We start from the raw sequence: 17,175 nt of genomic DNA, 5'->3' as shown, positions 1-17,175 counted from the left end.
CCGGGTGGTTCAGTGGGTTAAAGCCTCTGCCTTCAGCTCAGGTCATGATCCCAGGATCCTGGGATCGAGCCCCGTGTCGGGCTCTCTGCTCCGCAGGGAGCCTGCTTCCTCCTCTCTCTCTCTCTCTCTCTCTGCCTACTTGTGATCTCTGTCTGTCAAATAAATAAATAAAATCTTAAAAAAAAAAAAAAAGACAGATCGTTCCTTTTTTTTTTTTCATTTCAGTGGTTTTCTTCACCAAACAGCAATTATAACCCAGTCCCTCTGTAATTTTTACTTCTTAAAAACTTTTTTGTGGACTACTGATAATGACAAGATATAAAAAGGAACATTGTGCAATCAGTTCTCACAGTATAACCATTCTCATCCTGGGTATTAACTTCTGCTCCATGAGCAACAAGGAGAGCAACAACCTGAGGGTGACCATCTCGGGCAGCATACATGATTGGAGTCATAAGTCTTCTGAAGAGGAGGAAGAAAAGAAACATCTGTGTTAATGCTGCCATTAATAGCTACTCAATTTCATGAATTTTACCATATCCAATACCAAAATATTGTTTTGAAAGCAAAGGAAATGAAAGCTTTTAATAAATCAGATGATTTAAAAATCCAGTCTCCCAGCAAATGTAAAAACACTTTTAAGTATTGAATGCTTACACAGCACCCTCTAGTGAAGACATGTGTTTAAAAAAATCACTAAACAAGCCATACTTCCTAATATGAAGTTTCATTAATGTACATATTAATATAGAAAACTATCAGAGTACCCACAATGCTTATCCTGGGAATACAGTGATGAATAACACAAATAAGGTCCCTGTCCCCTCAGTACTGTTCATACTTATTAAATGCTTTTATTTATTACATTTAATAAAGATAAAAGTTTAAATTTTTCTCTTATTTCTTGATGTAGTCCATTATGATTCTATTTTAGTTTAAGCCTGAAATAATTTTACCCGTCTTAGAGTTTTAGTCTAATCAAGAAAGAAATTAGTTTAATAGTTTAGCCAGACTCTCTGAGACTTTTCTGAGAGAGCACAGTGGTTTCCCTCTAGTGTATCATTTCTCAAAATAGAGATTCAATCCCTCTCCTGAAAGTTAGTCAGCTTCTGCTTCTATTACAAAGGATACTAGAAAGATTCTATTAGTTCTATGTGGGCTGAACTTAGTATCTTGGTCTGTTTTAAAGGAGGTCTGGGACTCTAGGCTCAACCTTCCTAAGTTGCCTCAAATATCTGATTTATATGGAAAGCACTTCACAAAAGAATAACAAATTATTAAATAACTTCAGAATTCTGTTTTAATCTCATTAAGGAAGTTAATCTTGGTAACTCACATTACATACATGACCTGTAAATTTCTCTATAAGGATTGTTAACATAAGGTATATCCCGAATCTGATCATTTTACACTAATGTCTTTAGCACAAAAAGATTCACACACTTCTTTCTATTTCATAATGTTATTAAAATTTCAATGTTTTATTGGAAATTATATGCTATGGTAGCTGTCAAGCATTGCCTCTTCTATCTTGAATATCTCCTACATAGTGGCTTTAGACAGAAAATCTTTACAAAGTAATGAGTGAATTGCCTGGATAACTTAAGAAAACATGGGAAATACATACAATAGAATAAAATGATGAGTCGACACATTCAAATTCTCCACTAAGTCTAAATTAAACCGCTTGATGCCTTTTCTTCATCCCACCTTCTCTGTAATAGCCCACATCTTCTCCTTCCAATCTTCCTATTTCATAAAATTACCATTAACCACATAACTCCGGCCTAAGACTAAGCATAACTTATGACTCTTCTCCATGACTCCATTTATGCCTCTTGTATGTGGAGTCATACACAAGTCATCAGCTGGTCCTACCGGCTCTACCTTCATAATATGTTCTGAATCTGACCACTTTGCACCATCCTATTCGTCACTGTAAGCAGTGTAAGACATCATCATCTTTCTCTGTCCTATATTATTGCAATAGCCTTGTAATTGCTCTCCATTCTTCTGCTCTTGACCACTCATAGGTTATTCTCTTTGAAAATGCCAAGTTCTTGCCCTTCCAAGGACTATTCAGGAGCTGTTCTCTCCACCTTTTCCTAGACCTTCATACTGCATACTTCTTCACCTTATTCAGATCCTCAGTAAGAGGAGAAAATCAATAAAATTGACAAACATATAACCAAATTGATCAAGATAAAAAGAAGACACAAATTACCAGTATCAAGAATAAGAGAGGTGACATCAATACAGATTCTCCATAGTTTAAAAGTATAAGGGAATATTATGAACAAATTTCTGCCAATAAATTAGAAAACTTAGATGAAATGGATAAGCTTCTCAAAAGATTCAAACTACCAAAGCACACTCAAAAATAACGAACCTGAATAGTCCTATATTTGTAAAAAAATTAAATTAGTAAATAAAAACCTCTCACAAAGAAAACAGCAGGCCCAGATGGCTTCACTAATGAATTCCACCAAACAGTTAATGGAAAAAATAATACCAGTTCTACTCAAACTCTTCAAGTAAACTGAAACAGAATCCTTCCCAATTCATTCTATTAGCAAGAATTACTCTAATAACAAAAATTAGAGAAAGACATTGCAAGGAAAGAAAACTATACACCAATAATATTAACTGAGCACAGATGCAGAAATTCTCAACAAATTTTGGCAAATAGAATCCAAAAATACATAAAAAGAATAATACATCATAACTGAGTACAATTATCCTGAGAATGCAAGATTAGTTTTGACATTTGACCAAAAAAAGAAAACCACAAGATTATCTCAATAAATGCAGAACAAGCATTTTACAAAATCCAACATCTAATAAAATTCTTAGCGATGTAAGAGTAGAAGAGAACTTCCTCAACTGGAAAACTTTATAGCTAACATACTTAATGGTGAAAGAGTGAATACTTTCCTCCTAAGATGAGAAACAAGACAAAGATGTCTGCTCTTATCGCTTCTATTCAACATTGTATTTCAAGATCTAGCCAGTGTAATAAAACAAGAAAAAACAGGCACCTAGGTAGAAAAATAAATAAAATTGTCTTTATTCACAGATAGCACTGTATGTTTATGTAGAAAATCTGATGAAATCTACAAAAAAAAGGTACTAGAACTAATAAATTAGTAAGGTTACAGGATACAAGATCTCATGGAATACACACATTAGTTACAATTACTATTTTACCTTGCTGAACTCATGATAAGCCATCACTGAATAGAATTAAAATCAACAAGGCAATATCATTTCTTTCTAATTTACAAAAGTCTAGTTCATATAGTTCAACCCATGTAAAAAACAACTTACATGTAAACACCAATTTAGAACACAGAATCATCAAAATTTGGTAACATCTGCATTGACTTATTAATTTGGAGAAACAAAATCATTATGCAGGGCTAGGCAGTTACCTCATTCACTGCTCAAGAGCACCTTATAAAATAGAACTTATTCTCCCTTTAGAGATGAGAAAACAGGTTGGGAAATAAGTAATTTTTGTTGAAAGCTCACTGTTGGTGTGCTATTGAAATAAGATTGTTTATCTCCCCCAATCTCCTGAAAATCACTTTTTATAATCTATCCGGATATACAGAAATCTCAAGTTCTCTTTTTCTAAATCTTTTATGTATTTGATTATGAAATATGGGATAAATTTCATAAACTCACTCCACAAGATGGCAAAATTGGAAACCTAAATAAAGTAAGTTGGCTAAAACATAATCTGAAAGAAGTGACACTCTGGCAGAATATCCAGAGAAGGTGACATGAAAGTGTGAGTGTCCCATTTGTTTGAAATTTATCACTGAAAATTGTAAGTGAAACTTCTGATTTTGGACTGAAATTTGTTCTGAGATTTCACAGAAAATTGAGGTTGTTTGAAATATCAACTTCTCTTGGAATCTTGGAAATCAGCAGAGATGGTAATTTTTGTTCAAATCACATGGACATAAATTGTTTCTTAGAGATGCTTACTTCCTCCTAAATAAGGAAAGTACTGGGCCAGCAGAGTTTGCTTACTAAGAAGCTTTAGATTACTACTGAAAAATGTGTTACAAAAATGTTGCATTGGTTTCTTCTAAGAAAAGTTGAATTTACTGAATGGAACAGCGAACTCTTGTAATAGTGTCTACATTACCCAGAAGGTTTCTTACTTAGCTTCTAAAGAGTTATTAAAGTTATTGATAACATCAGTAATGTTGCATGGACAATTCTGAGAGGGGAGAGAATAATTCTTCCACTGGTTTTATATCTACAGAAATTTGTAACATCTGTAGTTTTCTGCCCGTTACTGATTAACAAAATCTAAATGAATTATTTAATCTTACAAACTCTTATGAACAATCTTAAGAACTCTTCAGGGAAGTTATAGAACTTCATAATAACTGGTCTACTCAAGTGACATAGTAACAATCTGTGCTACTGGTAACTTTATTTCAGTATTAATTTCTATTTCCTATGATATACTGTAAAGAGCTCTTCCAATTCTCTCTTTAAATCACTGCAATTTTGCTCTGTCTGCTCCTTCTAACAAAATTGCTTTGGCAAAGGTCAACATTTATTTGGACACATTTTTCTAGCACTTAAAAGTACGTATTTCAAAGGCTTCTGTCCTCAACACTTTTCCCTTTTCACTGTATAAACACCAAGCCTCAATGATCTCACCTACTCACCTAACTTTATTGTCAGCACACTAATGGCTGCTGAATCTGTATCTCTAGGCCAGGCTTTGCTCCTGAGCTCCAGATTGTATCTGTCATTACCACATGGCTATCCTAACCAAACACATATCCAACACATATCCCAGTCTGAAGTCACCATCTTACCTCCCACACATAATTCTGTTATTACTTACCTCTGTGAACAGCATCACAATCCATGCACTGCCCGACCCAGAAACCTGGAATTTATTCATGACTCTTCATTGTGCTTTTGTATCTAAGTCAGCATTGCTGTGAATTTTACCTCCTTCCCATCATTTGTATCTATCTACTTTGCTCTCTCTCTCTCCTTCTTCTCTGTGTTTAGGTCCTTGTCATTTCTTACACGGATTACTGTCTCCTTGTTTCTAGTCTTTTCCTCCACATTTGTGAATCTTGTCAATTTACTGTTTAAAAATTTCAAGGTTACATCTATGATATGATAAGTGCATCTTTCATGCTAAGTGCTCTGTCTGGCATTTTAGCACCTGCAATCCTACTCCATCCTAGTAACAGGCTTTGGTCATATCTGCAAGGCATGAATTCCAATTTCTCTTTCCTCTGGATGTCCTATATTCAGAGCACTCTGGATGAAATGTCTTTTCATATTTTTGTCAAGAGGCTTACTCATAATCTACTTTTAAGGCTTCATCTTAAAAGCCAACATTTCCCAGTTTTTTGAAGCCCTATGACATCTTAGATAACAATCCCTCTTTCCTCTGTTTTCTTAGCATTTTGTGCTTAGTTTTATCAGTTCAGCTATCAGGCCAAAATGAATTTGCTCATCTCATCTATTTTTAACTAGACTGTAAGTTCTTTGAGGATAATGACCTTAACCTATCTCTACATCCACCCCCAATCCACACAATAACTAGGATAATTGTGTTTCTATGTTTTGTGTCATGCTTACATTTAATACAGGTAGGATGTTTTCTTTACATAGTCCATCATTACATGTTTATTGATTGTATTTTTTAATGCATCTATGTCCTTACTCATTTTAGACATATTAGATTTGCCTGAGAGAAATCTGTTGAAATTTCCTGCTATAATTTTATTTTGATCTATATCTCCTGGAATTTAATAGATTTTGATTTATGGACTTAGGGGCCATGTAGTCTAGTGCTTTAGGTTTATGCTTGTTGTATTTTCATTGATTTTGCCTTTTATTGTTAGAGTTCTTTATTCTATTTACTGTATTTAATATTAATAATATCTGATGTCGACAATCTTGATTTCCAAGAGTTTGCCTTCACTTGTAAAGGGTTTTTCATATTTCTTTTTCTTCAACTTTTTCTTTGTAAGTAGCGTTTAGCCATCTTTTGTTTTTTAAACCAACATCTAAGTTGATAAATTCAGTCCATTCTCATTTAGTGTAATGACTGATAATTTCATTGACAATATTTGTTTTGTTGGTTCAATAAATTGCTATTCACTACATTTTTCCACCTTGAAAATCTGATGACTCTGCTTTTCCTTTTTTTTAAAGATTTTATTTATTTATTTGAAAGAGAGTGAGCGAGTGAGAGCATAAGCAGGGGAAGTGGGAGAAGAGGTAGAGCAAGGACACTGATATGGGGCTTGGTCTCAGGACCCTACCCAAGCTGAATGCAGCCACTTAACCGACTGAGCCTCCCAGGCATCCTTGCTTTTCCTTTTTTTTTTTTTTTTTTTTAATGTCATTAACCATTATCATCTTTCTCTGCTCTTAGCAAAAAACATATGACCCTGTAATATGTAAGCTAGATAAGACCTATTTCTCCTAATGAGACTATGGTTTCCTCCACCACCATGCCATAATTCTCCCATGATTCTACTCTGATAGGGTAAGGTCTTTTGAATACTCTTAAGTTCCTCTTAGGTTGCTCCCAACTCTTTGTAAACTGTCATTCTTAGATTTTATTGACATAATTTAGTACTTATTAGAGTTTTACTTAGTTTGTCTGGTTTCCAGACACCACTCTTTATTTAGCACTCATACTTCATATTCCCAGTCTCATATTATCCATTAACTACACGTATATCAAAGTTCATCTCTCTCCACTGCTTCTTCTTGTTTTCATCCTGTGTCCAGTTTCATGAAGTATCTGTTCTGGTTCTTTTTTTTTTGTTTGGTTAGTCTTTTCTCAATTATTCTCCTCAGATGAAGCACTTGGGTAATGTACTTTGAGTTCTTGCATATTCTTGAACACTTTCTTTCACTCTGTCAGGGGCTGAGAATAAGATTTTCAGGCTACAGGCCTTAATATCTACTTTCATTCTTTTCTACCTACAGTTGTGTACAAGAGAAGTCATGCTACTCTGAACTTTTTACTTCCTCTTGTTAAAAAAACTCTTTCTGCCCAGAAGCTCGTAAAAAAAATTTTTTTTTTGAGTTTACACCTTTTAACCAGAATATATGCCTAGGTGTGTCTTTTCTATCAATCCAAACTAAAACTCAAGAACTTTTCCAATATGCAGTCTTCCTTTCAATAAGCAGTCTTCAGAGTTTTCAGCTGAGGAACCATTTCTTTTTTCTAGAATGTATTTATTACCAGTCTTGCACTTGCTCCTTTTTCTTTCCTGAATTTTGAATTCAAATATCACATTTTTTTTAAAGTTTCAAGAGATCTTTTTTCATGCTGCATTTTGATCTCCTTATGGGATCTTAATTTTTTTTTTAAGATTTTATTTAATTTTTTGACAGAGAGAGATCACAAGTAGGCAGAGGCAGGCAGAGAGAGAGAGAGAGGGAAGCAGGCTCCCCGCTGAGCAGAGAGCCCGATGCAGGACTCGATCACAGGACCCTGAGATCATGACCCGAGCCGAAGGCAGTGGCTCAACCCACTGAGCCACCCAGGCGCCCCAGGGATCTTAATTTTTAATTTAGGTATTCACCCTTCTCTGTCAGGAACTTTATTGTACTAGGCAAGCAAATATTTTAATGACCAATCCTTTTCCTAGCTGCTGGGAAGTTTTTTCTCTTGCCTCTTCAAAACCAAGATCTAATTGTTGGAATATTCTTCTTATTTAATTTTTTCATCATTATAAGTGTATTCTTTAATCCCCATCACCTACTTAACCTATTTCACCCATCTTCCCTCTGGTGACCATCAGTTTGTTCTCTATAATTAAGAGTCTGTCTCTTGGTTCCTCTCTTTTTCATTTTTTCCCTTTGTTCATTTGTTTTGTTTCCTAAATTCCATGTGAGTGAAATCATATGGTATTTTTCTTTCTCTGACTTACTTTGCTTAGCATTATACTCTCTAGCTCTATCCATGTTGTTACAAATGGCAAGATTTCATCCTTTTTATGGCTGAATAATATACCATTGTGTGTGTATCTGTCTGTATGTGAGTGTGTATTATGTATATGTATGTATATGTGTGTATACACACACACACATACACACACACACACACACACACACACACACACACACATAACCTCTTCCTTATTCATTCATCGATAGATGGACACCTGGGCTGCTTCCATAGTTGGACTATTTTGGGTAATGCTTCAATAAACATAGGGGTGCATGTATCCTTTTGAATTAGTGTTTTTGTATCTTTGGGTGTAAATACCCAGTAGTGTAATTATTGGATCATACAGTAGTTCTATTTTTAATTTTTTGAGGAATCTCCATACTGTCTTCCACAGTGGTTGTATCAGTTTGCATTCCCACCAATAGTGCAAGAAGGTTCCTTTTTCTCCATTTCCTTGCCAACATTTGTTGTTTCTTGGGTTTTGATTTTAGCCATTCTGACAGGTGTGAAGTGATATGTTACTCTAGTTTTGATTTGCAGTTCCCTGATGATGAGTAATGTTGAGCATCTTTTCATGTCTACTAGCCATCTTGATGTCTTCTTGGGAGAAATGTCTGTTCATATCTTCTGTCAATTTTTTTTTTCAGATTATTTGTTTTTGGGGTGTTGAGTTATATAAGTTCTTTATATATTCTGGGAGACTAACCCTTTATCAGATGTGTCATTTGCACACTTCTCATCCTATTCATGAAGTATCTTTTAATTTCATTGATTATGTCCTTCACTGTGCAGAAACTTTTTATTTTGATGTAGTCCCAATAGTTTATTTTTGTTATTATTTCCCTTGCCTCAGGAGATATATCCAAAGATACAAATGTAGTGATCCGAAGGGGCACGTGTTCCTCAATGTTTATAGCAGCAGTGTCCACAACAGCCAAACTATGGAAAGAGCCTAGATGTCCATCGACAGATGAAAAGAAGATGTGGTATATATATATATACAATGGAACAATATGCAGCCATCAAAATATGAAATGTTGCCATTTGTAATGACATGGATGGGACTAGAGGGTATTATGCTAAGTGAAATAAGTCAATCAGAGAAAGAATTATCATATGAACTCACTGATATGAGGAATTTGAGAAACAAAACAGAGGATCATAGGGGAAGGGAGGGAAAAATGAAATAAGACAAAACTGGAGAGGGAGATAAACCACAAGAGACTCTAAATCTCAGGGAACAGGGTTGCTGGAGTGGAGTGGGGGATGGGGTAACTGGGTGATGGGCATTGAGGAGGGTATGTGCTATGGTGAACTTTGTGAATTGTGGAAGACTGATGAATCACAGACATGTACCCCTGAAACAAATAATATATTATATGTTAACTAGAAAAAAAAGGAGATGTATCTAGAAAAATGTTGGTATGGCCAAAGTCACAGAAATTACTGCCTGGGGTTTTTTCTAATTATTATGGTTTCAGGCCTCAAATTTAGGTCTTTAATCCATTTTAAGTTTACTTTTGTGTATGGTGAGAGAAAGTGGTCCAGTTTCATTCTTTTGCATGTAGCTGTCCAGTTTTCCCAACATCATCTGTTGAAGACACTGTCCTTTTCCCACTGGATATTCAGTCCTCCTTTGTTAATGTTTAATTGACCATATAATTAGGGGTTTATTTCTGAGTTTTCTATTCTATCCCATTGATCTTTGTGTTTATTTTTATGTCAGTTCTATGCTGTTTTAATTATGACTACTTTGTAATATAACTTGAAGTCTGGAATTGTGATACCTCCAGTTTTGTTTTTCTTAAGATTGTTTTGGCTATTCAGGGTCTTTTGTGGTTCCATACAAATTTTAGGATTGTCTGTTCTAGTTACATGAAAAATGCTGTTGGTATTTTGATAGGGATTGCATTAAATGTGTATATTACTTTGGGTAGTATAAACGTTTTAATAATATTTGATCCGTGAGCACGGAATGTCTTCCCATACATTCATGTTGTCTTGAATTTCTTTCATCAGTGCTTTATACTTTTTAGAGCCACCTCTTTGGTTAAGTTTATTCCTGGATATTTTATTACTTTTGGCGCAACTGTAAGTGGGACTGTTTTCTTAATTTCACTTTCTGCTGCTTATTAGTGTATAGAAATACAAAAGATTTCTGTATTGATTTTCTATCTTGTGACTTTACTAAATTCATTCATCAGTTCTAAGTTTTTTGGTGCAGTCTTTGGAGTTTTCTGTATACAGTATCATATCATCGGTAAAAAGTGAGAATTTTATTTCTTCCTTACCAATTGGTCATATTCTTAATGGCAGAAATCCTTACAGATTTTGAAAATCAAATAAATTTCTTGTGCAGTGGGTCCATAGTTTAGGAGCAGGCTATTCACTCCCTCCAGAAGTACCTGGAGCATTCTCCCTGCTTTCTTATCTTCTCCAAATCTCCCACCCTTACCAACAGAGCCAATTCAGCTCACTTGTTTAGCTCCAAGTCTTCAGGAAATCTGGAAACTTAAGACATTCATGCAGGATCAGCTTCACCCCAGATCCATAAATCTCCTAATGTCAAGCTTTTATGGGATTAAGTGCTCTCCATCTGGGTGTACCCCTGATGACTTCCCACCATTTTGCAGGGACAGGAACCAAGAGCCTGAGACATCATCAGCATCCAGCTGCCTTAAGGTCTCAGCAGTCTGAGTGAGGATTAAAGAAAGGCAAATAGTTTAGAGCTGAAAGAGGAAGAGAATGAGGTCTTGGTGGCAATTTCCCCGATATCCTTGTGTCATGTGTATGGGCCTTTGCCAGTCCAACATGTATTCATCCTATATTTTAGTCACTGAGTTTTACCAATTATATTACTTTCCTGTTAATATGGTTAGACTTACTTCTGACACCGAGCTTTTTATTCACCATGTTTCCACGGTAAATACATGCTTCCCTGTTTCCTTTTCAGTCTTATTAGACTGGTCAAATTCTGTTTGTTCTATCCACCTCTTACCTCCACCCTTAACCCCTTAATCTGAAAGCTTGTAATATCCTTATTTTAGTACTTACTTTTAATTCCTTCTCACCTTCTTCCCAACACTCTTAATCTTACCGTTTAACAAAGACTAAAGTTAATCAATAACTGTGGTCTCATCTGAAGAGAGAAGTTCACTTTTGTTTTGCTTCATTCTCCCCTCAGCCTCTCAAATTCCAAAGCTGTTGGCATCAAAATGTAGTGTAATTTCTCATTTTATTATAAATGATCTTTTCTTTTTAAAAAATTTTTTAAATTAACATATAATGTATTATTAGACCCAGGGGTACAGGTCTGTGAATCACCAGGTTTACACACTTCACAGCACTCACCATAGCACATACCCTCCCCAATGTCCACAACCCAACCACCCTTTCCCTACCCCCCTCCCCCCAGCAACCCTCAGTTGTTTTGTGTTATGGTTTGTCTCCCTCCCCATCCCATCTTGTTTCATTTATTCTTTTCCTACTCCCCAAACCCCCCACGTTGCTTCTCCATTTCCTCATATCAGGGAGATCATATGATAGTTGTCTTTCTCCGATTGACTTATTTCGCTAAGCATAACACCCTCTAGTTCCATCCACGTCAAAATGATCTTTTCTTTTAAACAGCTAATAGTTATTTAGATTTACCAATGTTTACTAATTTCTTTGTCCAACATTATTTCTTGCATCCCATTATTTCTTCTCACTTTATTTTTCTTTTTGCATTTATCTTTGTAGATGTTATTTTCATCAGTCGAAGAATAGTGGTTCTTGGCCAGGAACACTTTTCTATATGTAGAAGCATTTTAGTTTACCAAAATGACTCTTGTTGAATTTGTTGTCCCTGTTTTATGATATTTATATTCTTCAGATTTTGATGATTTTTGATTGTGTACTGTCTTCTGGCCTAAAAAAGGCCTCTCAGGTATGGAAGGTTCAAGACAGCAACCCTGGCCTCGCCTATCAGCACTGTGGTTCTTAGGGATTGCCAGAGAGGGTTCCTATCTGTTTCTTTCTTTAGGAAGTTACTCCTTATCCATTCCAGACATTATTCCCTTTCCTGTTTCAAAAAGAACCTTACTAAAACTTTATGGATATTGGGGCGCCTGGGTGGCTCAGTGGGGTAAGCCTCTGCGTTCGGCTCAGGTCATGATCTCAGGGTGCTGGGATTGAGCCCCACACCAGGTGTTGTGCTAGGCAGGGAGCCTGCTTCCCCCTCTCTTTCTTCCTGACTCTCTGCCTACTTGTCATCTCTGTCAAATAAATAAATAAATCTTTAAAAAAAAACTTAATGGATATCTAAAATTTGTTATGGAGGGGCAACACTTAAGCAATTGTTCACTTTAACATCTCAAAGTCATAAACCTATTTTTTTAGAAAATTCTTGGTCTTTTCTTTGGTTGTGTTTTTCTCTCAGAATTTGTAAAATCATTTCATCAAGTTAAAACAATTCCCTTGGCACTCTGAATGAGATGTTTAATTTTACAGACTAATTTAGATAAAAAACGAATGTCCTTTTTTAATGCTGAGTCATCCCAGCCAAGAACATGACATAGCTCTTTAATTTAATCTTTTGTTTCACTCAGTGTAGTTTTAAACTTTTCCTCATTTGGTTCTTTCACATTTCTTGTACACTCACTTTTAAATATTTACGCTTTTAGCTCTTGACACTGGGATCTATTATCTCATTGTATTCCCAAGCTGGTTATTATTTGTAAGTTGAAAACCAGCTTTATTTTGCCTATTAGTATTAAAAAAAAACTACATCATTTTATGATTACTACTTCTAACAATTTCTGGGTTATCTTGGGGTTTACCAAGCATATAGGCATATAATATAAATTATTAGAATTTTATCCCCTCCTTCCTAATAAAAAAGGCCTAATAGTTTGATCAAAGGTAACATAGTTCAGCGGTTTAAAACAAGATTTGGCAAAATTTTTCTGTAACGCGCAAGAGAGTAAATATTTTAGGATTATAGGGTATACAAGGCTGTGTCACAGCCACTCAAATCCACAGCTGTAGCATGAAAATAGCCACAGACAATACATAAATGAATAAGCATGGCCCTGCTCCAGTAGAACTTTAAAGGTTTGCAAACTCTTGGTTTAAAGCAGAAGCTGTATACTTGTAAATATAAGTATAGTCATTCTACCGAAGTTCAAAAGTAGTGTTCAGCATTTATTGTCTGTGTAACCTTGCAAAGTTTCTTACATTCTTACTCCTCAGTTTCTCTAACTTTATAGGGACATGATAATTGTTTCTACATTGTGGCACCTATTTGTGATATTATCAACCTGTGGTAATGACATAATAATGTTCAATAACCAGAACAGATACTAAGATTAAATAAATTATCTGTCATTATTAGCTATTTTTGTTATTTGTATCTTGTTTTCTTCTTTTGCATATAACTGAATTGCCCTATAATTCCTAAAACAATGTTAAGACAAAAAGAGAGCTAATGTTAAGCATCCTTGTCATCTTCTTGGAATCAATGCAAATACCTCTAGTGTTTCTCTGTTAAGCATATGACTTGTTTTGGTTTCAGTTATATGTTGATGACATTAAAGAACTATTCGTCTAATCAAACTGGACTAAGGTTATGAAAATTGGAATGTGATTTGAACTTTTGTAAAAACACCACTCTGGCCATCTATTATTATGGTAACCTCCCTTTAAAAAATTCCTTGATCTATTTAAAAACATATTTCCCTAATATTGAATCATTTTTTTGTAGTTGACATGAATCCCGTATGATCACTACTGCATGTTACTTTTTTAATTTGCTGATAACATTCATTTCCTCATACTTCATGAAAGATCTGTGATTTTTGTATTTATATTTGTAACTGAGATCAATTTATAAAATTTGTTGGAGTAGATAATTTTTTAATCTGGATTTCAGAATCAGTTATGTTTGCTTTATAAAAAAGAACTGACAGTCTTCTCTCTCTGTTTTTATACTCTGGAACTATTTAAATTGTATAAGTGTAATCTGTTCCTTAGAAATTTAAAAGTAGTAGCTTGTTCAACTCTCTGAGCTTAGCACTTTTTTTTGGAAGTTAGCTTTCTGACAATTTTTCCTCAAAAGATAGAAATCACAACATAAAACAAAAAACAACAACAACAAAAAAAACCAGCACAAATGAAAACATACTAGAAATACCATCTTCAACACATATAACAAAAAGCTAAGAGATCCAATATACAAAAAGATCTTATAAATCAGTAAGAAGCATGTAGACCACCAAACAGAAACAATGGCAAACATCACAGACAACTAAGAGACAAAGAAATATAAACAAGTCACAAAAACGTGAAAGACTAATCAATTAGGTATTATTGAAAAGTATGCAAACTAAAATGAAAAATCATTGTTTGGACTGGACAATTTAGAACATCAAAAATATCCAGTGATATCATGGTGTATGTGCTCTCAAATACTGTTGGATGTAGCATAAAGTAACCAAATTTTTCAGAAGACATTTGACAGCATCTATCACAATTCTAAATATAAACATATCTTTGAGTCAGAAACTCTACTTTAGGAATATGTTCCATAGAAAACCTACCCACATTTCCAAAGTTGTTAATTGTAGCATATTTTATAATACTAAAAAAATGGAAAACAATCCAACCGTTTTCCAGTAAAATATCAGGTTAAGCAATAATAACAACACATCCATACAGTAGAATATTATGCAGCCATTATAAAGAGAGAACTATAGTTATCATGCTGGCAGTAGAATGTCTGCGAAACACAGATCAGTTGAAAAAACAGTTGCAATACAGTAGATAGCATATAATTCCATTTAAAAACAAAGGAAAACAAAAGAAAAATGCTAACACACGGAAGAAATTCTATAGGAATATATAACAGCCTATTACAGAGTAGGAAAAAAAGGCTTTTTACTTTCTAAATTACATATTTTTAAACAAATTTTAACAGGAACATTTTGTAATTAGAATTTTAAGTTAAAAATATATTTCATAACTATCTTGACGTACAATGGAACTAACATTCTTCAAATTCAAGCAAAATTACTATTTTCAATTCTGAATACATAGTCCGTGGCTCTGGCAAGAGCAACAGCCTTTTAACTGGACCTCTTGGCTCCAAATGATCCTCAACTTACTGTCAGAATAAACTTTATAAAATACTAATACATTCCTTTTCCTTAAAATTGTTCAATAGCTTTCAGGATGAAATTCATATTTTCTAGCATGGATTACACAGATTATTATTTACCCACTGCTAAATTCTGACTCATTTTCTACTCTAATACCATATGATCTGGTTATATAAATTACAATTGCCTGAATAAAACGTGCACATTTATCCTTCTCCGCCTGAAGAGGCACCTCCCTCTACACTGAATATTCTTTTCTACCATCACTTGACTGGTATTCATTCCTCAAGTCTCAATTCTAAAGCTGAAACTATAGGAATTTTTCACTTGACATCTTCATCTCTCTTAAATTCTCTAATTTCTATTCATAGAGAAACCCTCTATTACCTCTAATCTTACTATACTGTAAAAGTCTATAGTTTTGTAATCTCTTCTACTATATTGTCAAATTCTTTAGGCAGGAAACGAATCTGTTACCTTGTATCTCCTAGTGCTTAGCACATACTGTTTAATTAAACCTAGCTGAAAATACTAGCGATACTGTTTTTTCCTTCTCTACTATAGTTCCTCAAAAATTGTTAATGGTCAAGAGTTGGCTAAAAAAATTAAATGTATACATTACCATAACTAAAATTTTTTTCTGGATGATACAGAGCCATTTGTTTATCTCTATTTCATTTCAATAAAACTTCCACTAGAGGGCATACAAGGAAAAGTAGAAACAAAACTCAGCCTAACAGGAAAAAAATGTACCATCATAATGATATATTTATAACTTCACTGTACCAAGGGCAAAATGGTTGATTTGTCTGCATGTTACAATTTTACCATATAGTTCAGTTTTATCTACTGTTTTTATACTCTGCTTTAAGCAATCAACCTTTAGCTGGGGTATTAATGAAACAACTATGAAAAAGGAGACTCAGACAACAATAAAATGCTATGAACTGGGACATCCATTTCCAGCTATCAGAGTAGTTTTATTTTATTAACCCTCCTACTAACAAAGGCTGTAAAAGATGACAAAATACTAAATATGTTTGAAGTCCTGCTAGAAAATCAAGGCAGCCAGAATACAAGAAGCCAATATCTTGGGGGAAAAGAGGCATTTGTTGAACTGAGTACCAAAATCTCTGTCACTTTCTTTCTTGAGACAGTCACCAATTCCCGGGCAGCATAAGCAGAAAATAGTACCTCTAGGCCTTCTTATGTGGATAAAGACACAAAAATTGAAGTTCAAGGCTACCAACCAAGAATTTCAAGGATTAAGGGTCTGGAAAAAAAGAGAATAGCAAAAAATAAAAGGGACCCTGTAGAAAAATGATCTTCTCCTGTGCTTTTATCTTCAAGGCATATGCAGATTCCTAAGATACACAAAATATATGTGGAGAGGAGAGCGGAAGACCATGAAACAGATGCCAAGAGGCTGAACAGGTAAGAAGAGCTTTTAGAATTCCCATTAAACTGAGGAGACAAAATTATCATTCATGACCATTAAAGGGTAAATGGCTCAGGTAAAATACCACGTTTGAGTTGAGATCACTGAAGGGCTATAAGGGAAATAGATTAATCCTGAAACCCAACGTGAACCATCATAATCAGTGATTAGATCAAGGTTCTAACTCCCAGTCAGTAGAAAATATTTTCTGGAAGCAAAGAGACCTGCACAGATGTTTATATATAATATCTAGCATTCAATCAAAAACTACTAGGCATTCTAGGAGACAAAACAAGTGACCCAGAGAAAAAGAGACAATTAAAAAAGACCTATAGATGTTACTAGAAATATACTTTAAAATAAGTGTGATTCATATGCTCCAAAAAACAGAAGACAAAGAATAAATTTAGAGACCTGAACTTTAGGGGGGGAAAAAAGAGGTAAGCAGAAATTCTAGAACTGAAAAACAGGGTTGCTGAAATTAAGACATTAAAAGATGAGTTTAATGGCAGATTAACTGCAGCAGCAGATCAGTAACCTGGAGGTTAGGAGGACGCCAGGAGAAAATACCCAAGGTGAAGTATGGAGAGGAAAAATGACAAAAAATAAAGAAAAACTGTTAAGAGACATATGTGATA

At 34.5% G+C, this 17,175-nt stretch overlaps 1 protein-coding gene across 1 annotated transcript in view; it reads right to left on the bottom strand.

Moving 5' to 3' along the window:
* LOC111152054 (ankyrin repeat, SAM and basic leucine zipper domain containing 1) overlaps nucleotides 1-17,175 on the bottom strand; it is a 52,932-nt gene that overhangs the window by 15,143 nt on the left and 20,614 nt on the right. Inside the window, exon 5 of the mRNA XM_022510336.1 lies at nucleotides 351-462. Within this exon, the coding sequence (XP_022366044.1) occupies nucleotides 351-462 (112 nt within the window). The remainder of the gene's footprint in view (nucleotides 1-350; nucleotides 463-17,175) is intronic.

The sequence above is a fragment of the Enhydra lutris genome, unplaced genomic scaffold (assembly GCF_002288905.1).
Source record: "Enhydra lutris kenyoni isolate GAN:26980312 unplaced genomic scaffold, ASM228890v2 scaffoldscaffold27, whole genome shotgun sequence".
Classification (NCBI taxonomy): Eukaryota; Metazoa; Chordata; class Mammalia; order Carnivora; family Mustelidae; genus Enhydra; species Enhydra lutris.
Note: the sequence above shows the minus strand (reverse complement) of the source record. Positions and strands in the feature narration are given on the sequence as shown.